This window comes from Schistocerca nitens, chromosome 8 (genome assembly GCF_023898315.1).
Source record: "Schistocerca nitens isolate TAMUIC-IGC-003100 chromosome 8, iqSchNite1.1, whole genome shotgun sequence".
In the NCBI taxonomy this organism is placed as follows: Eukaryota; Metazoa; Arthropoda; class Insecta; order Orthoptera; family Acrididae; genus Schistocerca; species Schistocerca nitens.
The window spans coordinates 420524281-420549062 of NC_064621.1; the positions used below are offsets into that span (position 1 = coordinate 420524281).

At 41.0% G+C, this 24782-nt stretch overlaps 1 protein-coding gene across 1 annotated transcript in view; it reads right to left on the minus strand.

Moving 5' to 3' along the window:
• Nucleotides 1–24782, minus strand: part of LOC126199266 (acetylcholinesterase-like) — an 89908-nt gene that overhangs the window by 47019 nt on the left and 18107 nt on the right. Inside the window, exons 3-4 of the mRNA XM_049936072.1 lie at nt 18174–18438; nt 952–1137 (exon numbers count right to left, since the gene is read on the minus strand). Of these exons, the coding sequence (XP_049792029.1) occupies nt 952–1137; nt 18174–18438 (451 nt within the window). The remainder of the gene's footprint in view (nt 1–951; nt 1138–18173; nt 18439–24782) is intronic.

The following is a 24782-nucleotide window of genomic DNA, read 5'->3' on the forward strand; positions in this document are numbered from 1 at the left end:
GAAGCAAAACTCAACCTGATGCTAAGGTTACAGGTAATTCCTTTGATACGATTCGGTAATCGGATTTCAACCTTTATAATAACAGACATTCAACAATATGTTTTATAGTAACAATCAATGTCTAACACTCCTTCCATATGCCATTTGACAGATTCAAAGCCAATATGTGCGATGTAGTCTGTAAAAACGTATTTTTTCGTGTTTCAAGTTGTATAGTTAAGGCATTTTCTGAGTAAAAATTTTCTGAATCCCAATAGCGAACAGATTTATAAATGAAAAAATACTGGCTTCCAAACTCTGATACAGGATTACATTTCATACCCCATAAAATAAATGTGCAAATATGATATTAAAAATAGGCTGTTATAAAAAAGGTCAAAAGTGTTCGTTTCTTAAAAAGATCTAAAAACGTCGCAAACTGTTCCTTACTGAAAAAGATCTACATTTAGGTCCTCACTTGTAAATTTTTATACCAAGAAGTGCCTGGTATTGGTATTAGTCGTATTAGAGTACAGCACTAGCGTAGTTTGGTGGAATAAAATTGCTTACAGGACTGAAAATCAAATAGCTTTCTCACCACAGGCAGTCAGAAAGAGGAAAAATATCCACAAATTGGAAAGGAGAAATTGCACACAACATTTGAAATAAAGAAATTTCACGTTTTTCTGTACAGTGCAAGCTTCCATTTAATAATGAATAAAAATTACTTATTATTGCACCCATGTTAAACCTCAAAAAAGCAGATCGAAAATTTTTTATTACCTCGTTTGTATGGCAGTTCTAAAAATACGGATCATATTTAGTACTGACTTGAATAGCAAGTTCATTATGGTCCAACATGCAATATGCAAATACCCATGTGTTGTGCCATTTCCCAGTTGAACCAGAAATGATTTCGAAACATGGTTTGCGAATAATGACAAGGTGAAACTGATCCTGGATGAGACTCACCTCTAGCCGCCGGAGAGAAGAACAAGTGTGAAGTGGAGGAGCCGCCTGCGCTCTCCCCGAAGATGGTGACCTTGTCCGGGTCGCCGCCGAAGGCGGCGATGTTGCGCTGCACCCACTGCAGGGCGAACACCTGGTCCTTGAGGCCAGCGTTGCCAGGAATTTCATCGTTCTGAAGGCTCAGGAAACCTGGCACATGCCACCGCAAGTGTATGGATGAGCATCATTTAGTGTGAGTATGGAATTGTCTTTTAAGTAAGTGAGACTAAATTTGCTAAATTCTCATGATATATGTGGAAACTATACCAGCGCTATCCTGACAGTAATATTAATTTTCATGTACCTTGGGAAGCAGTGGACGGAGTGAAACTGTCATATCACTAGCAGTCGAGATGATAGGCATTTTATCGACGTGGCTGTAACGGATCATGCAGCCACGTCTCGATCCCCGAGTCCACAGATAGGGACGTTTGCAAGACAACAACCATCTGCACGAACAGTTCGACGACGTTTGCAGCAGCATGGACTATCAGCTCGGAGACCATGGCTGCGGTTACCCTTGACGCTGCATCACAGACAGGAGCGCCTGCAATGGTGTACTCAACGACGAACCTGGGTGCACGAATGGCAAAACCTCATTTTTTCGGATGAATCCAGGTTTCGTTTACAGCATCATGATGGTCGCATCCGTGTTTGGCGACATCGCAGTGAACGCACATTGGAAGCGTGTATTTGTCATCGCCATACTGGCGTATCACCCGGCGTGATGGTATGGGGTGCCATTGGTTACACGCCTCGGTCACCTCTTCTTCCCATTGACGGCACTTTGAACAGTGTACGTGTCATTTCAGATGTGTTACGACAAGTGGCTCTACCCTTCATTCTATCCTGCGAAACCCTACATTTCAGCAGGATAATGCACGACTGCGTGTTGCAGGTCCTATACGGGCCTTTTTGGATACAGAAAATGTTCGACTGCTGCCCTGGCCAGCACATTCTCAAGACCTCTCACCAAGTCAAAGCGTATGGTCAATGGTGACCGAGCAACGGGCTCGTCACAATACGCCAGTCACTACTCTTGATGAACTGTGGTATCGTGTTGAAGCTGCATGGACAGCTGTACCTGTAGACGCCATCCAAGCTCTGTTTGACTCAATGCCCAGACGTATCAAGGCCGTTATTACGGCCAGAGATGGTGGTTCTGGGTACTGATTTCTCAGGCGCTATGCACCCAAATTGCGTCAAAATATAATCACATGTCAGCTCTAGTATAATATATTTGTCCAATGAATACCCGTTTATCATCTGCATTTCTTCTTGGTGTGCAGTTTTAGTGGGCGGTAGTGTATATTTTGGTGAGAATCTTAGAGCTGCTGACATTCATTATGAAACTTGTGCTGTCAACGGACTAGATGTGATGAATGAGTGTTAAATTATCAGTGGTGCGCCAGTACTGTCATTTGTTTTAGAAGGGAAAGACAAAAGTTCATGATGTTGACTGAAGTTACCGTTCGTGTTAGTGAGCAACGAACTTGTACAGAAAACTGACAGAAATATTCGAGGAACCGTGGCCTCATGATATCTCGACTTTCGGACATCTTTTTGCAGATTTATTTGACGAATTTTCACGAGATCGTGGCCAAGCAGTTAGGTTTCCTCACATTCTGTACTTGTTGCATTTCAGTATTCTCAAGTAACATCATTTTATGCGGAAAGGACTTTTAAATTCGTTAAGAGATACGATAAATGCTTAATTGTGAATGAGATTAAGTCTATAGCTAATGAAACTGTGTAGCTTCAAGATTTCTTAATAAGTTTGCATTTGTGTTCAGTCTATGCGAGAATTTGCATGGGTGAAGTAATTATATTATTTGTGGCAGTGATCTCAGCTCTTGCTTTTATTGTGGCAAAACAGGACATACCAACAAGATTACCATTAATTATATCTGCGCCGTGACAATCCATGAATTGTTTATGATCGACAATGGGACAGCGCATAAATTGTAAAAGCAAAGTAGTCCCAGTGGAATGGACCGATTTTATGAGGATTTAATAGACATCGTTTGGCCCCAAAATTTATTTGGAGTTGTACACATTCAATAAGCTTCTATATTCTGAATCATTCATCTCAAAGTTATCGCTGAATCGGCGTATGAAACCTGAGAAATGCCTTGGTTTACCCCGTTCTTATGAATATAGCCAGAGAGTGGCTAACTGCAATTCGAAGAGTCGTGGAATTCGTTTGTTTAACCACTTTGGTTTTATTTCAGTCAAAACTGTTGATATACAGACCACAGCTATGTTGAAGATGTCATCCCATCTTTCACCAAAAGCTCTGTTTATAGAACAAGAAAAACAATCAATGTGGTCGTTCATCGACTCCCATAAATAAAGAAAAGGGAGCTGCAGACAGGAAAGGTGGTACCTTCGCTTGGAGCCTGTTATTAATAAATGCTGTATTCACTATAAATCGACATCATTACCTATGAAAGTCGTTTCTGATTTAGGGTACCATAGTCTCTACACCACGTGCTTTTTCACATAAAGTATAATGTATCAAATGAGGGTTTCTTGAGGTACCTGCAGTGAGTAGGAGCCCATGCTTGGAAACTCCATCCAATCAAGCTAAAGAGCGCAGAAAAAGTGAAGACCAACGCAAACTGCATACCACTCGAGCATTAATTACAGCCGTGTTCATCGAAGAAGCAATGACGGAAATAAAGGAAAGGTTCAAGGGTGGTATTAACATTGAAGGTGAAAAGATATGTGATAAGATATGCTGATAATATTCATACGGTCAGTGAACGTAAAGAACACTTACAAAATGGAATAAACACTCTAATGACAACAGAATATGGATTAGGGTAAATTTAAGAAAGACGAAAGTAATGAAAACTAGCAGAAACGAGAACAGCGACAAACTTAACGTTAGAGTTGCTGATCAAGAAGCAGATGCTACCTAGGTGGCACAATAACCAACGACGGGTGAAGCAAGGATGATGCAGAAAGCAGACTAGCACAGGCAAAAATCATGGCCAGGAGATGTCTACTAGTGTCAAACATAGGCCTTAACTTGATGAATATATTTCTGAGAATTTGCGTCTGGTGCAAGGCAGTGAAACATGGGCTGTGTGAAAACAGGAAATGAAGAGAATCGAAGCAGTTGAGATGTTGTGCTACAGAATAATGTTGAAAATTAGGTGGACTGATAAGGTAAGGTGTGAGAAAGTTCTCTACAGAATCGGTGAGGAAAGGAATATATGGAAAGCACTGACAAGAAGAAAGGACTGCAGGGTAGGACACCTGTTAAGACATTAGGAAATAGCCCCCATTATACCACAGGCAGCTGCATCGGGTAAAAACTGTAGAAGAATACAGGGAAATTTTATTGCATACGCTTCATGGCAGCTCAGTAATGCTGGACGAGATTATTCCACTATGGAGAAGGGAATGCTAGCAGTGATTTTTGGAACTGGGTACTTTTGTCGTTACTCTATGGCAGGCATCCAAGTTATTGAAGACGGAGGTTGCAAGTGGTACTCTGAGAGGAAGAGTTTGGCACAGGAGAGTAATTCGTGGCGAACTGCATCAAACAAGTAAGATGACACAAAAAAGAAACAAAAAAGTGCATTCCTGCCTTGCATGAATTCGACGAATGCTTCATAGGTTTCCATAGATACGTGGCACAAGCTGCCTATGGACAGGTCATGAAGTCAGCATAAATTAAGGCGAGGCTCTGTGGGCATGGGGCTGGAAATGGAAATGCCGTGTGCCTAGGGCCTCCAGTCGGATAGACGGTTCGCCTGGTGAAAGTCGTTCGAGTCGACGCCACTTTGGCGATCTGCTTGTCGATGGGGATGAAATGATGATGATAAGGACAACACAACATCCTGAGCGGAGAAAATCTCCGACCCGGCTGGGAGTCGAACCCGGGCCGTTAGGAATGACATTCCGTCGCGCTGACCACTCAGCTACCAGGGGCGGACGGCATTGGGCGGACACTCGATAATTTCACAGATGCATTCAATCGGATTCAGATTAGACGGATATGGTCGCCATGACATCAACGTCAGGTTACCATCATGCGCTTTAAAACTCAGTAGCACTGCTCTAGCCTTGTGAAATACAGTTATGCTGATGGGAGGTGTCTTCGATGCCAGGGAAGACTTCAAACACGCAAGGATCTTGAAGGTCTGCAGTGATATTCTCGTATGGTATAGCTCACACGGTGCCTTCATTTGCTACTACGGGTCATATTGAAACACAGTTGAATGTCTTCCGTGATATAACACTGCTCGCACCACCCTGCGTCCTTGATGAGAGGCATTTTCCGAACTACCGTTTGCCTGGATGACGGCATAATGGGACACGACCATCGGCCTGGTGTGATAACGTAAATCATCATCCGATCGGGCAACACGTTTTCAGTGATTCACTGTCCTGTGTTGGTGATTTCGTATCTAATGCAATAATAACTGACGATGTCATTGGGTCAGCGTGGGAACAAGTAGGTGTCGTCTACAGCGGAGACTCTTGTCCCACAATGTAAGCTGAACGGTGTGCTCCGGAACATTGTGCTTGCACCAGCTTCTGCCACAATCGCCACCTGTCTTTCTTACAGGCTGGGCAAGTTTCCGACCAGCAGTCTCTGTGATGGGCCATGGATTCCAACACCTTGCCATAATCTCGTGGTTTCACCGTATTTTGACCACACCTTGTCGCCACGCTTACGACACTAGCACACGAGCAGCGGACTACCTTAGCTGTTACCGAGATGCCACACGTGACTGGCAATAACAATATGCCGTTTGCCAAAGTCACTTATGGCAGAGGATTTCCCCAATTGTGGTCCGTATCGCCGCTATAATTTCCTCATCACCCTCTGCTCCGCTTATACGGTGTGTAAAGCGTACGAGGCAGATATTTTTATATTTTTTAATTTAATTTTATCCATTGCTGTCAGAGTTACTTCCTTGACTGTATTAATTTCGTAAAATAAAGAACTTACTTCAGTCACAATCGTGACTTTATTTCAATGCACTGTGCGTTACGAGTCCTAGGATCTCGGCTTCAGGTGCACTGGAAGTCTACATACTTTTTTTTCAGGTTTGGTGTTAATTCTGATCATGGTACGATTCCATTAGTATATTACAAAGTGGCTCATTGTGCAAATAAGCTTAGCAAACTAATACAAATAGAGAAATATCGTACTGTTTCCAGTGGTGGATGCAGGGTTTTGTAGGACAGTCTGACTAAACACGTTCAAATACACGTATATGCTTTTCATTCTGCAGCACATACTGTAAACACAAGGCAAAACAAATTAAAGAGTTTCTAATGTAAAGATACTGCATTTCTATAAATACACAGATATTATTTCATAGAAGAAAGACACCTATTACATTACTAGTTGTACAGGATATCATTCACCAAACAAATATCTGTGTATGTGTCAATTGTGGGTTGTTGTTGGTGGTGGTGTTGTGGTCTTCAGTCCAGAGACTGGTTTGATGCAGCTCTCCATGCTACTCCATCCTGTGCAAGCTTCTTCATCTCCCAGTACTTACTGCAACCTACATCCTTCTGAATCTGCTTAGTGTATTCATCTCTTGGTCTCCCTCTACGATTTTTACCCTCCACGCTGCCCTCCAATAGTAAATTGGTGATCACTTGATGCCTCAGAACATGTCCTACCAACCGATCCCTTCTTCTAGTCAAGGTGTGCCACAAATTTCTCTTCTCTCTAATTCTATTCAATACCTCCTCTTTACTTATGTGATCTACCCATCTAATCTTCAGCATTCTTCTATAGCACCACAATTCGAAAGCTTCTATTCTCTTCTTGTACAAACTATTTATCACCCACGTTTCACTTCCATACACGGTCACACTCTATACAAATACTTTCAGAAACGACTTCCTGACACTTAAATATATGTTAACAAATTTCTCTTCTTCAGAAATGCTTACCTTGCCATTGCCAATCCACATTTTATATCCTCTCTACTTACGTTATCAAATGATTGTATCATTAAATTCACTAATGCTTTTAGACTTAAACACTTTGACAAATCCACAATAGTCAATCAAATGTACCTAAACAGAGACTAAATGACACCCACAACTACCTAATTGAACTCCCTACAGAAAACCATGGTAAAAAATTGGTTTATTACAATAGTTGGAAATAATGTTTCACAAAGAAAAGTCTTCAGAAAACATGTTGAATGAACAAACAGAGTTTAGCAACCATAGTTTTCTCAGTGATCTTAAAAGTTTTATTTCTTCCTGAGAAAACAAATATTTAATTGCGCAACTACTGGACAACTTAATCCACATTTGAAATATTCACAAATATCTATTTTGAAAATGGTACCCTGTATAGCTAATACTTAAATAGCTTTCCACTTTGTTTGAAGAAATAATACCCATGTATTTGTGGAAATGTGGCATCTTTACATTTGAAACTGTTTCACTTGGTTTGAGTTGAATGGGAAGTGTGTATATGTACATAAACATGTGTGTTCATACTGTGGTTCAAAACCATGTATACAGCACTGGAAACAGTAAGTTATCTTTCGATCCGTATTACTTTGTAAAGTTACATTCACAAAGTGCCACTTTATTATATAATATATAAAATCAGAACTATATTAAACACGAAAAACACCCAATCTAAACTGTCAAAGCATCTGAAGATTAGTCCTCAGGGCTCGAAATGTATTGGGCATTGAAATAAAGTCTCGGCTCTGCCTAAAGGCGGTAGTTCATTATTTTTGTATATGGTACTGTAGTATGCTCACATATGTTTGTACTGGTTGCTTTCCTCTGCATCTAATAGTCTTCCTGTAAACACGTCACATAATTTACTACCTAATGTTTTCTAGATGGCCGTAACTGCACCACTACATGTACTATGTCTTTGAATACAGACTTACCCTTCTGTGTCCACACAGCCACACTTAACCACCTGACCTGCTACCCAAAGGAAAATAACCAATAATGGTCTCCTCTTACCACATGGAGATACAAACCAAACTAAAAAATTATGAATTTTAATAGCTGTAATTATTATTCTTCAAATGACATAAAGACTGATATACTGTTGTTTATACACCGTACACAGCTACAGGTAGTACAGGAAAGCAGCACAGTGATAGATAATGTTCCAATAGGCCAAGATAAATGTAACTAATAACATCTTTTCTTATCTAGTGAGGTAGCACAGAGGTTAGCACACTGGACTCGCATTCAGGAGGACGATGATTAAATCTGTGTATGTTCATTCTGATTTAGATTTTTCGTGACTTCCTAAATCGCTTCAGAGAAATACCAGGATGGCTGTGTAGAAAGGACAGCCGATTTCCTTCCCCATCCTTCTATAATCCGAGCCTGTGCCCCGTCTCTAATGACCTCGTTGTTGTGGGGTGTTAAACACCAATCTCCTCCTCCCTCCTAAGAATTTTTTTGTTAACGAAGGCCTTTCTGATCATGATGCACAGCTAGTTACAGCAGATGACACAGCTTCTTATAGTAATACAAAACTGTCCTCCAAAGTAGTGCATTCAGGTAACGATTTAATAATAGCCAATTTTAGGGAAAGATTGCAAAAGACTGGGATGAGGTGTACAGGGAACCAGATGCTAATTTAAATTTTAACCTATTCGTAAGAACTTTGTGAGTGTATTTGAAAGCAGTTTCCCAAGAAATCAGTGAAACATGATTGTAAGAAGCCATCTAATAAGATATAGTTTCTTAAAGTGAAGAAGAACGTCTTTTAAACAAAAAAGGAAAATTTATCCTTTAGCTAGAAGACATAATGATCCAGAAATAGTCAAACATTAAAAAGCCTCTGCCCAGTATTTAGTAAAATTATTAAAAAGCCCAGTAGTATGTGCATTATGCCTGAGATTAGCACCTCTGGAATATTGTTAAAAGGGAAACAGAGTGACCGAGAGCACAAGAAGACTGTACTTCTATCGTATTCATTGAGCAGTTTGTCAACAAAAAGTGAGAAGTGAAAAATGTATTCAGTTATTGTATGTATTGCAGAAAAAAAGAGATCCAGCTGCTCATTAGAGAATGCAAGGTTGTATATTGAAGAAATTGAAATTCAACACACGTGTCCTGCTGAAATTTAGAAAATAATGTATTCAGTCTACAGTAAAAGATCACCTGGGATTGAGGGCATTTGCAACAGAGAGCTAGAGGCTAGTTCGTAACAGATAAGTAGAATTCTCAGCCACAAATATAGTAGTGCACTGACAGAGAACATTTTTCTTGATAGACTGAAATATGCTATTCTAACAACTGCCAGGAAATCTCATTTCTGACAGCTTTCTCCATAATTCTTGAAAAAGTGTTTATTCATGAGTAAGTTACATATTTGTAAAAATTATGTATTAACAAAATGTCAATTTGGTTTTCAGAAAGGCTTTTCAACAGAAAATGCTATATATTCTTTCACTGATCAGATATTAAGTGCTCTGAATAACTGGACATCACTTACTGATCTTTTTGTGACCTCTCAATGGCTGTTGATTGTGCGATTCATGAAATTCTTCTAGATAAACTTCAGTGTTGTGGTATGAGTTGGACAGTTCTTCAAATGTTTTAACTGGCAATGCAGAAGGTTGAAATTAACAGTGAAGATAATCTGCAAAAATCAGCATGCTCTTTTAACTGTGCAGGTATCAAGAATGGTGTCCCCCGAGGATCTATCTTGAGTCCATTATTGTTCTTAATATACATTAATGACTTTATTTATTTATTTATTTACAAAGGGCGTTCAGAAAGTTTTGCATAGTCGTTTGTAATTTTCTTATTTTCAGCAGGAGGAGAATGACATTTTTTCTGAACATACTTGGAACATTAGCTATAAGTCGGAGTATAAAAGTGTTTTCTTTTAGTTACAGGTAAGGCATGATAAGGGTCACCGTGGTGTAGGGGTAGCGTTTTTGATTCATAATCAAAACGTTTTCGGTCCCGGGTTCGATCCCAGCCACTGCCTAAATTTTGATAAATAATCAGCATTAGCGGCCGAAGACTTCCGGCATAAGAAGTCAGCCTCATTCTGCCAACGGCCTTGTCAAAGAGGGCGGAGGAGCGGATAGAGGTTCAGGGCACTATCTTTTCCTAGGGGTGGGAAATTGCCCCTAAAGGCGGAAGAATCAGCAATGATCAACGACATGAGGATGCAGAAGGCAATGGTAACCACTGCATTAAAGACACGTAACGTGTTTCCACAAGACATGTGGCCTGTAATTGAAGAAGTGTCATGATGATCTCTCCATTGGCAAAATATTCCGGAATAGTCCCCCATTCGGATCTCCGGGAGGGGACTGCCAAAGGGGAAGTTACCATGAGAAAAAGATTGAATAATCAACGAAAGGATAACGTTCTACGAGTCGGGGCGTGGAATGTCAGAAGCTTGAAAGTGGTAGGGAAACTAGAAAATCTGAAAAGGGAAATGCAAAGGCTCAATCTAGATATAGTAGGGGTCAGTGAAGTAAAGTGGAAGGAAGACAAGGATTTCTGGTCAGATGAGTATCGGGTAATATCAACAGCAGCAGAAAATGTTATAACGGATGTAGGATTCGTTATGAATAGGAAGGTAGGGCAGAGGGTGTGTTACTGTGAACAGTTCAGTGACCAGGTTGTTCTAATCAGAATCGACAGCAGACCAACACCGACAACGATAGTTCAGGTATACATGCCGACATCGCAAGCTGAAGATGAACAGATAGAGAAAGTGTATGAGGATATTGAAAGGGCAATGCAGTATGTAAAGGTGAACGAAAATCTAATAGTCATGGGCGACTGGAATGCAGTTGTAGGGGAAGGAGTAGAAGAAAAGGTTATAGGAGAATATGGGCTTGGGACAAGGAATGAAAGAGGAGAAAGACTAATTGAGTTCTGTAACAAGTTTCAGCTAGTAATAGATAATACCCTGTTCAAGAATCACAAGAGGAGGAGGTATACTTGGAAAAGGCCGGGAGATACGGGAAGATTTCAATTAGATTACATCATGGTCAGACAGAGATTCCGAAATCAGATACTGGATTGTAAGGCGTACCCAGGAGCAGATATAGACTCAGATCAAAATATAGTAGTGATGAAGAGTAGGCTGAAGTTCAAGACATTAGTCAGGAAGAATCAATACGCAAAGAAGTGGGATACGGAAGTACTAAGGAATGACGAGATACGTTTGAAGTTCTCTAACGCTATAGATACAGCAATAAGGAATAGCGCAGTAGGCAGTACAGTTGAAGAGGAATGGACATCTCTAAAAAGGGCCATCACAGAAGTTGGGAAGGAAAACATAGGTACAAAGAAGGTAGCTGCGAAGAAACCATGGGTAACAGAAGAAATACTTCAGTTGATTGATGAAAGGAGGAAGTACAAACATGTTCCGGGAAAATCAGGAATACAGAAATACAAGTCGCTGAGGAATGAAATAAATAGGAAGTGCAGGGAAGCTAAGGCGAAATGGCTGCAGGAAAAATCTGAAGACATCGAAAAAGATATGATTGTCGGAAGAACAGACTCAGCCAACAGGAAAGTCAAAACAACCTTTGGTGTCCTTAAAAGCAACGGTGGTAACATTGAGAGTGCAACGGGAATTCCACTGTTAAATGCAGAGGAGAGAGCAGATAGGTGGAAAGAATACATTGAAAGCCTCTATGAGGGTGAAGATTTGTCTGATGTGATAGAAGAAGAAACAGGAGTCGATTTAGAAGAGATAGGGGATCCAGTATTAGAATCGGAATTTAAAAGAGCTTTGGAGGACTTACGGTCAAATAAGGCAGAAGGGATAGATAACATTCCATCAGAATTTCTAAAATCATTGGGGGAAGTGGCAACAAAACGACTATTCACCTTGGTGTGTAGAATATACGAGTCTGGCGACATACCATCTGACTTTCGTAAAAGCATCATCCACACAATTCCGAAGACGGCAAGAGCTGACAAGTGCGAGAATTATCGCACAATCAGCTTAACAGCTCATGCATCGAAGCTGCTAACAAGAATAATATACAGAAGAATGGAAAAGAATGCGCTAGGTGACTATCATTTTGGCCTTAGGAAAAGTAAAGGGACGAGAGAGGCAATTCTGACGTTACGGCTAATAATGGAAGCAAGGCTGAAGAAAAATCAAGACACTTTCATAGGATTTGTCGACCTGGAAAAAGCGTTCGACAATATAAAATGGTGCAAGCTGTTCGAGATTCTGAAAAAACTAGGGGTAAGCTATAGGGAGAGACGGGTCATATACAATATGTACAACAACCAAGAGGGAATAATAAGAGTGGACGATCAAGAACGAAGTGCTCGTATTAAGAAGGGTGTAAGACAAGGCTGTAGCCTTTCGCCCCTACTCTTCAATCTATACATCGAGGAAGCAATGATGGTTATAAATGAAAGGTTCAGGAGCGGAATTAAAATACAAGGGGAAAGGATATCAGTGATACGATTCGCTGATGACATTGCTATCCTGAGTGAAAGTGAAGAAGAATTAAATGATCTGCTGAACGGAATGAACAGTCTAATGAGTACACAGTATGGTTTGAGAGTAAATCGGGGAATGACGAAGGTAATGAGAAGAAGTAGAAATGAGAACAGCGAGGAACTTAACATCAGGATTGATGGTCACGAAGTCAATGAAGTTAAGGAATTCTGCTACCTAGGCAGTAAAATAACCAATGACGTACGGAGCAAGGAGGACATCAAAAGCAGACTCGCTATGGCAAAAAAGGCATTTCTGGCCAAGAGAAGTCTACTAATATCAAATACCGGCCTTAATTTGAGGAAGAAATTTCTGAGGATGTACGTCTGGAGTACAGCATTGTATGGTAGTGAAACATGGACTGTGGGAAAACCGGAAGAGAAGAGAATCGAAGCATTTGAGATGTGGTGCTATAGACGAATGTTGAAAATTAGGTGGACTGATAAGGTAAGGAATGAGGAGGTTGTACGCAGAATCGGAGAGGAAAGGAATACGTGGAAAACACTGATAAGGAGAAGGGACAGGATGATAGGACATCTGCTAAGACATGAGGGAATGACTTCCATGGTACTAGAGGGAGCTGTAGAGGGCAAAAACTGTAGAGGAAGACAGAGATTGGAATACGTCAAGCAAATAATTGAGGACGTAGGTTGCAAGTGCTACTCTGAGATGAAGGGGTTAGCACAGGAAAGGAATTCGTGGCGGGCCGCATCAAACCAGTCAGTAGACTGATGAGAAAAAAAAAAAAAAAAAGCCATGATGGACCGTGAAGGAGATGTCAGGTTGAACAACAGTCGGTGATGGAGTTCTTCTTCAAGACCGGCGATGACTCTGCCACATTCACAGGAAGTTGCTCCCTGTTTATGGGGGGGGGGGGGGGACAGTGGATCGCAGCAGTATCCAGCGGTGGTTGCAGAGGTTTAAAGAAGGTGATTTCTCTCTACTGGACCATCCACGATGCAGCAGACCATCGACGGCAGTGAGTGTTGTTGTTGTTGTTGTTGTTATTGTGGGGGAGGAGGCCAGACTGCGAGGTCATCGGTCTCATCGGATTAGGGAAGGACAGGGAAGGAAGTCGGCCGTGCCCTTTGAAAGAAACCATCCTGACATTTGCTTGGAGCGATTTAGGGAAATAATGGAAAACCTAAATCAGGATGGCCGGACGCGGGATTGAACCGTCGTCCTCCAGAATGCGATTCCAGTTTGCTAACCACTGCGCCACCTCACTTGGTAGTGAGTGATGTGAGTAATGGGACCATTGACCAAATTATCCAAAGTGACATATATGTGAGGACACGACAGCTTGCTGAAATGACTCATTTGTCATTGGGTAGTATGGTATCACGAGGCATTTCAGCAAGATGTCGTGTAGTCACACATGTCTTATTTTGGATGATTTGATCAGTGGTCTTCTTATTTACATCACTCACTGTTGTGGATGGTCTACCACATCGTGAATTGTCCAGTAGAGAAAAATCGCCTTCCTTAAATCTCTGAAACCACCGCTGGATACTGCTGCGATTCACTGTGTCCATCCCATAAACAGGGAGCAACTTCCTGTGAATCGATGTGGCAGAGTCATCGCCAGTCTTGAAGATGACCTCCATCACTACTGTTGTCGCAACCTGACATCCACGTCACGGTCCATTATGGGCCACTCGTAAATGAAAGAAAATGCTTTTATACACCAACTTATAGCAAAATGTTCCAGGTATGTTCACAAAAAATTTCATTCTCCTACTGCAAAAAGTATAAAAAAAATATAGATGACGGTGCAAAACATTTTTAACGACATTTGTCCTTTTCAAATTTCGTAGGATCAAAATTGAGGCGCATATCTCCAAGGTCACCAAACGTATCATGGAATTACAACATAAAAATAATAACATGTAAAAGTAAAATCTTTATGAACTCAAAAAAAGTAAACGCATCAACAATATAATGTAAGAATCGGCTTAAATTTTCAAGCAACTCCTCAAACAATAGAAGGAGTGATCCATGAGGAAAGTCTTAAGTTTCGATTTGAAAGCGCGCTGATTACCACTAAGAGTTTTGAATTTTTGAGGTCGCTTTTTGAAAATGGATGCAGCAGTATGCTGCACACCTTTCTGCACAAGTGTGTGTGAAATCCTATGGGACTTAACTGCTAAGGTCATCAGTTCCTAAGCGTACACACTATTTAACCTAAATTATCCTAAGGACAAACACACACACCCATGCCCGAGGGAGGACTCGAACCTCCACTGGGATCAGCCGCACAGTCCATGACTGCAGCGCCCCAGACCGCTCGGCTAATCCCGCACGGCCTTTCTGCACAAGAGTTAGGGAAGTCCGGTCCAAACGTCTGCCGAGTATTAACTGAGTGAAAGCTGCTTACTCTTGAGAAACGACAGTAAGGGATATGTGTACTGAGAAACCAATGTCAACATACCCAGACTAGTAAAGAGGGGTCGATAAGAGGTTCGCGAACTTGCACCACTTATTGCCTGAACTGCCTCTTTCTGAGCAAAAAATATTCTTTCAGAATGGGAGGAGTACCCCACAATATAATTCCATACGACATAAGTGAATGAAAATAAGCAAATAAGACTGATTTTTTGTCGAATGACCACTTATTTCAGATACCATTTGAATAGCAAAAATGGCAGCATTAAGTCTTTGAGCAATATTCTGGACGTGGGCTTTCCACTACAGTTTGATATCTATCTTAAGACCTAGAAATTTGAAATGTTCAGTTTCATTAATGAGATGTCCATTCTGTGAAATTAAAATGTCAGGTTTTGTTGAATTGTTTTGTTCTATTAGAAACTGAAAAACCGAGTCTTACTGTGATTTAGCGTTAGTCAATTTTCTACAAGCCATCAACTTATGTCATGAACTGCAGTACTTGAAACCGAGCCAATGTTGCATACAAATCTTCCTTTACTACCAAGCTAGTGTCATCAGCGAGCAGAAATATTTTAAAGTTACCCATAATACTAGAGGGCAAATCATTTATATAATTGAGAAACAGGGGTGATCCCAGTACTGATCCCTAGGGCACCCCAAAGTTGACCATACCCCACTCACACTCCACATCACAGCTATTTTAAGCACTATGAATTATGACCTTTTGCTGTCTGTTGTTAAAGTAGGAATGAACCATTTGTGAGCTAATCCCCATATTTCGTAATGGTCCAACTTCTGGGGCAATATTGTGTTATCAAGACAATCAAATGTCATAGCTAATTCAAGAAATGTTCCAAGCGTTCTCACAGAGAAAAGAGAATACAGCACGTTCAGTTGTGAAACTACTTCTAAAGCCGACCTGTACATTTGATAGTGAATTATGTGATATAAAACGATCAATTGTCCTTACTCATACAGCCTTTCCAATAACTTTAGCAAACACTGATGGTATAAAAATAGGTCTAAAATTGTCTACTTTATCCCCTTCTCCCATTTTATAAAGCGGCTTTACTACTGAGTTCTTTAATCGTTCAGGAAACTGATCATTCCTAAAGGAAAAATTACAAATATGGGTAATTACAGGGCTTGTATGTGCAGCACAGTACTGTAATATTATGCTAAATACTGAATCATATCCATGATAGTCCTTAATCATCAGTGATTTAATTATTGACTCAATTTCCCCCTTCTCTCTATCACAAAAGAGTATATCAGACATCAATCTCGGAAAGGCATTTGCCAAGAGAGTTATATGATTCCCTGTAGACTAAGTTTTTATTTAAATCACCAGCAATGCTCAAAAAATGGTTGTTAAATACTGTAAACATATTTGATTTATCAGTAACAGAAATATTTTTAATATGGACTGACTTTAAATCGTCGACCTTGTGCTGCTGACCAGACAATTCCTTCTCAACTGACCATACGATTTTAATATTTTTTCAGTGCGGTGCCATCTTAAGTCTATGGAATCAAATGGAATACTGTTTTCTACGTACATGGCCACTCCCCCACAACGCAAGGAACTCCTTTAGAAACAGCCAGATAATCTGTATCCTGGTAGAGGAAGCCTCTGGATTGTCGAATTATTTAAGTGGTGCTTCGATACACCAATAATTTGAGAGTCAACATCTATAAGCAGTTCACAAACTTCATCTCTAATACCTCTTATATTTTGAAAAAATATACTAATTCCTTCTCTACTTGGAAAGATGACGTCTTCTGAAGGTGATTCCTTAGTTAGAGAGACTTCCTTTATGTAGGTATACCTATCAGCTGACTTCAGTCTAAAAAGGTGCAGCTCTAAAGACCAACTACTACAGGAATTTTACCTGACTGAACCCACCACCACCCACTACACTGTCACCTACAAGCTTTGCCAGCCTCCCCTTCCCATACCTACTGAGGTGCACGCCATGACTAGTGAAACCCGATACACTGATGGACTCAATTGTCACCACTGCCACTCTATATTCTCAACGATGCAAAGCTTGCTCTTTCTGCCGATAATACAAGTTAGTAACCACACCAAAAGCAGGGATTGAAGAGGAAATTAAAAATAATGTCTTCTAGAAAATTATTAAGAATATCACTGCAAATGAACCCTCACATCATTTTGAGAAAACATACTATATTCAGCTGTGAACAGGAAATGGCATACCACCATTGATAAATATAGACTTTGAATAGAAGTCGGTTGCTCAGGCAGAATATCCAAAATTTCTGTCTGTGTGCACTGATGGAAAACTGAATTGGAAGAACCACAATGATGGACTGCTGAAACGTTTGAATTCAGCTACTTATGGTATTATGATTACTGCAAATTTTGGTGATAAAGAAATCAGGAAATTAGCCTACTATGCCTAATTTCATTCACTGTTTTCGTGAGACATCATATTCTTGGGTAATTCATCATTAAGAGAACAAGTATTCATTGCACAAAAATATGTAATCAGAATGATAGTTGGAGCCCACTCAAGATCACCTTGCAGATGTTTACTTAGAGAACTAGGGTTATTCACAGTACCTCAACAGTACGTATATTCGCTTATGCAATCTGTTATTAATAACCCACCACAATTAAAAAATAATAGCAAATCGCATAGCTGAAAATCTAGAAGAAAAGATGATCGCCATTATTCTTGCTTAAATCTGACTTCAACTTATGTAGGGGTCAATTATGCTCCCTCAGATATCTTTCATCATTTACCACACAGCATTATATTTTTAAAAAATGAAAAAAAAATTTTCCCTGACAATGCCTACTCAATAGATGAATTTTTAGGTATGAAGTATCAATTGTATAAAAAAAAGAATAATTAATTATGTCCTGTAAAGAAACCTTATGTTAAACTGACACGTTCATTACGAAATATCGTATTCATGGCCTCTGTAACAAGTATTAATGTAATGTAGATTACCTTACCTTGGCATTCAGTTGCAACACCAGAAGAAGTTATCCAATCTCATTGTTGGCAATTGTTATGATGTTTTAGCTCATGTCACACGTAAGGAATAACGTATTGAAGGGTATAGGGACATATCCCTGTAAACCTCAGCCACTGATATTAAGGAGTGCAGAAAAAGTTGAGGGGTATGCAAACTCCATGCCACTTAAGCATCTGTTATTATTCATGACTGGAATTATGACCATCATTCTATCTCCTTAAGTGTCAGCGGAGAATTCGTTAAATAGGCGTCTTTTCTGGAGACATGAACTGTTCGATTTTGTTTCTAGGGCTGGAACCACCATTGCCATTGAGGTACTCACCAATGGAACCAACGCGGTAATTGAAAGTGACCAGCAGCACCCCCTTGTCCATGAAGTAGTCGGGCGCCCTATTTGTAGATGACCCCACCGTGTATGCCCCACCGTAGATGTTGACCATCACTGCCAGTGGAGAGCTGTCGTTCACCAAAGGTACGTACACGTTGACGTACAGGCAGTCCTCAGAGCCAGCACCTTCCTGGGGGCACTCCGAGCCGTATGTCAGAGCATCCCGCGTTCCAGACCAGTTGGCTGCTGGCTGCGGCGCCTGTGGTCATAAATGACACAATCTGCTAAAGACATTTTGCTTTTCGAACGTTATTCTGGCATGGAGTAAAACAGAGCGCTTGTTGAAGGGAATGAATAGGTTTCCTAGCATAGATTGGCTGAAGGATGAACAAGGAAATGACGAAGGTGAGCAGCAAAATTTGGAAGGATACATTTGGGTAAAAATTTAACGTATTCTCTCCTCCAAGAAGCAATATTATGCAGGATGACTGAAGCAAAGACGACAGCAAAAGTAGTTTGATACAGTCAAAGAAAGCTTCTTCAATAAAAGAACTCAGCTGGTTCCAAAAATTAATATCCTCAACGCGTACGTCCGGAGCGTGGCATTGTATGGAAGTGGAGTATGTACTATGGGAATCGGAAGAACAAGAAACTCTCTGAAATGCAGTAAAAATAAGGTATCAAATCAAGAAGTACAAAAATTAATAGTGGAGAAAAGAAGCCATATTAATTCTTTACGAGAAGAAGGAACAGGTTGGTGAGACATCTACTACAGAGTAGTTATCTTGGAGCTGGAAGGAGCAATAAGCAGAAAAATAGTGGGGTTAGACGAAAATGAGGGTGGTGAGTGTAGTAGTTATCTATAGAAGAAAATATACGCAAAAAATAGGAACGGAGCAGTTAGCAAAAAACTGCGCTCAAAATTGATGACATGAGAAAAATAGTGAGTATAATGTTTTCCAAGTCACTACAAAGTGTGAGTTACGCATTTCTGTTGTCCGATAGATTAGTGATCCTTCAGTACAGTATCGATACTTGGAAATACAGTTCTTATCAAGTTTATTGTGTCTTCGTGAAATGGAGCTGTATGCAGACAGCTTGAGAATATTTGTCTATTTAGCCCAGAAAACAGTTCCAGGAATTATGCGAGTAGGTTTTGAAATCAGTCGTAGACATGAATTATAGGGACGTAGTTACCATGAAAGACGTAGGTTTTAAAATAATTCATAATCCACATAGAACATCCTAACATGGGTTCACTACAGTTTGGGAGTGAAATGCCAACTGAAGAGCACGTGCACCGCTTCAGGATGTTTGCATGAAGCCAGCAGAAAGTGCCTGAAAAGTTACAAAATTGTATCCTGTTACAGTGAATAGAAGGAGTAATACTGTGTGAAAACTAAGAGACACCAGACACAACTCAGGCACCCCATGGGCCTGTGGATGTTCTTATCCAGTAGAAATGTCTAGACGCCACACCAGAAACACAGACACATTATGTGGGTCAGACATAACGAAACGTCTATACTACAGTTAGAGAACATGCAACCAAATTTGGCTACAACACCTCCAATAAATCTGCCATAAATCTATATTACCTGCCCATCTTAAATACACTGGAAATTCTTTAGAAACTGTACGGAGTAATCTAAGGATACTGCGTATACTAAACAAAGGCAACAAAGTGGATCTTTTTGAAGCTTTGAAATTTTTTTATGAATAAAACAGAATATTATACGCGTAACATACCTAACTACGAAGATGGAACAGTGGCAATGAACTTTTTAATGGCGTCTTAAGCATAGTGGATAATATACAATAACTTTTACTGCTATCGCCTCTTTAGTGCCTGAAATTACGTGAACTTGAATCCAATGAACGCATTACAATCGATTCACTAACAAATAAATATCAATCTATATAAGTTTCTTAATAAGGCTATGCTCATATGACAAAGTTCTAAAGCTGTAAGCGATCTCGCACACACACACACACACACACACACACACACACACACACACACACATACACAGGTAGATTTTTTTTTTTCAAGTTGTGTGCTATTCAGAGATACAAATGTGTAACTATAATGACCTCCAGAATGGTTATCATTAAACTTTCGCTACTTGAGAGGGCCGCCATGAAATACGACTGATCGTAGGACAATGAAACATTGTGGAAACATATATAAGGACATATGGAAGGGAAACTAAGAAAAAACCATCGAAAGAAAGACATTTTAATTTTCACGTCGGAGGCTAACATTTGTTACTTTCTTACCATTTCAAGCTCTTGCTTAATATGGCGACCGTCTAGACACACAACAGGCTGGAACCACACTGGAGGCTGCTCTACTGCTGCTTGAAACATCTCAGGTGGGATGTTGTTTTTCTCGCTTCCCACGCCCGGGTTCCCGAGTTCGATTCCCGGCGGGGTCAGGGATTTTCTCTGCCTCGTGATGACTGGGTGTTGTGTGATGTCCTTAGGTTAGTTAGGTTTAAGTAGTTCTAAGTTATAGGGGACTGATGACCATAGATGTTAAGTCTCATAGTGCTCAGAGCCATTTGAACCATTTTTGGGATGTTGTTTACATCCCTCGCTATGCTCAGCTTCTGCCGCCGCATTGCTGTTCAGCATTCTCATACATGGGAATAATAACTTCTTCCACAATTTATGGCGCATTTGGCTGTCGTTCTCTTCCAGGAGCAATTCCGAAATGTCCAGCTAATTTGATCTCCAGAATCATGTTACACTCTATTTGTATCAACTGTTTCACCTGAATATGAGGTTGTCATCCCTCAAGACGCGTCGCGGAAGAAACTGAAAGTGACCGACATAAATATTTATTGTAATTTATAACTTAAACAGTCAGAGTTTCCTCGTCAGATTCTAAAATGGATGTCGTAAGCTGAAGATTTCGAAAATCACTTCCAACTCTCCGAATTATTGCTACGAAAACTGTAAAGTGACACGTTGCTTCCAGCAAGAGTTTCGTTACAGGTAAAGTATCACTTACAAACCACGGACAAATCATTCTCCACAATATGCAATAATCCTCAGTTGACTACTGCCAGTGTCGTCGTAACTGCCGTCTGCTTCACATCTGCTGTACAGCGAGCTACGTAAATTGAAGAATTAACTATGTTTTTCTTTGTCACTTGTATTTCCGTGTGTTTTTACTTTTAGGAAGCTTTAATTTTCGAGTACTACTAATAGTGTTCCGTAGATTTCGTGTTTGCTTTGAATACAGTCAGAGAGAGTACCTTTAGTCAGCTGTAGTGCCAGTAATGTAAGTGTTAGTTCTAAATACAGTCCAGAGACAGGTAGTGCTTGTTTTCATTGTTTTCAACAAGAAGTGTCTACTAACCACAGTTTAGTTAGCTATCAGCTGTCTTTAGTGAATTAGCAGTCTAGTTAAAAATTTATTAACTCTCTACAGTAAATTGTTGATTTCTTAGGATGGGTAGGATGTGTGACTTCTGTATACGGACGCAGGAGGAGCTGGCCACTGTTCGCGAACAGCTGAACGTGCTGATAGCCACGGTCAGCCGTCTTCAGGCTGCTGCTTCGGAGTGTAGTGGCAGTGGGGAGTCTGGTGCGTCGCATGGTACACCCCAGGTGTTACATGCTTCACCTACCGTCCCTGCTGTCGAGACATCTTTGCGGGTACCGGGCGCCGTTGGGCTACCCTCTCCCCAAAGGGAGCGGTGGGTTCAGCGGCGTTCGCGTCGCACGAGGCGGAGGGTCAATGTGGAGGCTGGCCGTGTGGCATCGCCCGCTCTGCCTGTGAGTGGACATATGGCCGCTCCTTCAGCAAGGTCCGAGCAGGCACACGGGGGGAGGAGTTTATTAGTGATTGGGAGCTCCAATGTTAGGCGGGTGATGGAGCCCCCTAGGGAAATAGCAGAAAGATCGAGCAAGAAGGCCAGGGTGCACTGTGTCTGCTTGCCGGGGGGTCTCATCCGAGATGTGGAGGAGGCTCTGCCGGCGGCGATAGGGAGAACTGGGGGCACCCGACTGCAAATTGTTGCTCATGTCGGCACCAATGACCCCTGCCGTCTGGGTTCAGAGGTCATCATCAGTTCATACAGGTGCTTGGCGGAGTTGTTGAAGGCGGAAAGACTCGCTCGCGGGGTGGAATCTGAGCTAACTATTTGTAGTATCGTTCCCAGAACCGATAGCGGTCCTCTGGTTTGGAGTCGAGTGGAAGGCGTAAAACAGAGGCTCAGACGATTCTGTGGAGATCTGGGGTGTAAATTTCTCGACCTCCGCTATGGGGTGGAGAAATGTAGGGTCCCCCTGAATAGGTCAGAAGTGCACTATACGCAGGAAGCGGCTGCAAAGGTAGCGGAGTACGTGTGGAGTGCACATGTGGGTTTTATAGGTTAGAGAATTCCCTCCCTAGGCCCGACAAGACGCCTGCTGAGACGCGACAAGGTATTAGTAGGCAAAACGCAACAATATTGATGTGGTAATAGTAAACTGCAGGCGTGTATATAGAAAGGTCCCAGAACTGCTCTCACTAATAAACGGTCACAATGCCCACATAGTAATAGGGACAGAAAGTTGGCTGAAACCAGATGTAAACTGTAATGAAATCCTAAACTCACATTGGAATGTATACCGCAGAGACAGGCTGGGCAGTGAAGGGGGAGGGGTGTTTATAGCGATAAGAAGTGCAATAGTATCGAATTGACGGAGATCCGAAATGTGAAATAATTTGGGTGGAAGTCACGGTTAAAACAGGCTCAAACATGGTAACTGGATGTCTCTATAGGCCCCCAGGCTTAGAAGGTGTTGTGGCAGAGCACCTGAAGGAAAATTTGGAAAATATTTCGAGTAGACTTCCCGTCCATGTTATAGTTCTGGGTGAACACTTTAATTTAACAGATAAGGACTGGGAGACTCAAACGTTTATAACGAGTAGAAGGGACAAAGAATCCAGTGAAATTTTTTTAAGTGCGTTATCTGAAAACTACATTGAGCAGTTAAACAGAGAACCGACTCGTGGCGATAACATATTAGACCTTCTGGTGACAAACAGACCCGAACTATTTGAAACAGTTAATGCAGAACAATGAATCAGCGATAATAAGGCAGTTACTGCATCGATGATTTTAGCCATAAATAGAAATATTAAAAAAGGTAGGAAGATTTTTCTGTTTAGCAAAAGTGACAAAAAGCAGATTTCAGAGTACTTGACGGCTCAACACAAAAAGGATCGGTGGACAAAGTTCAAAACCATCGTAAAATATGCATTACATGAGTATGTGCCAAGCAAGATCGTGAGAGATGGAAAAGAACCATCGTGGTACAAGAACCGAGTTAGAAAACTGCTGCGGAAGCAAAGGGAACTTCACAGAAAACATAAACATAGCCAAAGCCTTGAAGACAAACAAAAATTATTCGAAGCGAAATGTAGTGTGAGGAGGACTATGCGAGAGGTGTTCAATGAATTCAAAAGTAAAGTTCTATGTACTGACTAGGCAGAAAATCCTAAGAAATTTTGGTCTTACGTCAAAGCGGGAGGTGGATCAAAACAAAATGTCCACACACTCTGTGACCAAAATGGTACTGAAACAGAGGATGACAGACTACAAGCCGAAATACTAAATGTATTTTTCCAAAGCTGTTTCACAGACGAAGACTGCGCTCTAGTTCCTTCTCTAGATGTCGCACAGATGACAAAATGGGAGATATCGAAATAGATGACAGAGGGATAGAAAAACAATTAAAATCGCTCAAAAGAGGAACGGCCGCTGGACATGATGGGATACCAGTTCGATTTTACACAGAGTACGCGATGGAACTTGCCCCCCCCCCCACCCCCCCCCCTTCTTCCAGCGGTGTACCGTAGCTCTCTGGAAGAGCGTAGCTTTCCAAAGGATTGGAAAAGGGCACAGGTCATCCCCGTTTTCAAGAAGGGATGTCGAACAGATGTGCAGAAATATAGACCTATATTCTAACGTCGATCAGTTGTAGAATTTTGGAACACGTATTATGTTCGAGTATAATGACTTTTCTGGAGACTAGAAATCTACTCTGCAGAAATCAGCATGGTTTTCGAAAAAGACGATCGTGTGAAACCCATCTCGCCCGAGAAGGCCATAGACACGGGTTCCCAGGTAGATGCCGTGTTTCTTCACTTCCGCAAGGCGTTTGATACAGTTCCCTACAGTCGTTTAATGAACAAAGTAGGAGCATATGGACTATCAGACTAATTGTGTGATTGGATTAAAGAGTTCCAGATAATAGAACGCAGCATGCCATTCTCAATGGAGAGACGTCGTTCGAAATAAGAGTGATTTCAGATGTGCCGCAGGGGAGTGTCGTAGGACCGTTGCTATTCACAATATACATAAATGACCTTGTGGATAACATCAGAAGTTCACAGAGGCTTTTTGCGGATGATGCTGTAGTACTTAAAGAGGTTGTAACAATGGAAAATTGCACTGAAATGCATGAGTATCTGCAACGAATTGACGCATGGTGAAGGGAATGGCAATTGAATCTCAATGTAGACAAGTGTAATGTGCTGCGAATACATAGAAAGAAAGATCCTTTATCATTTATCTACAATGTAGCAGGTCAGCAACTGGAAGC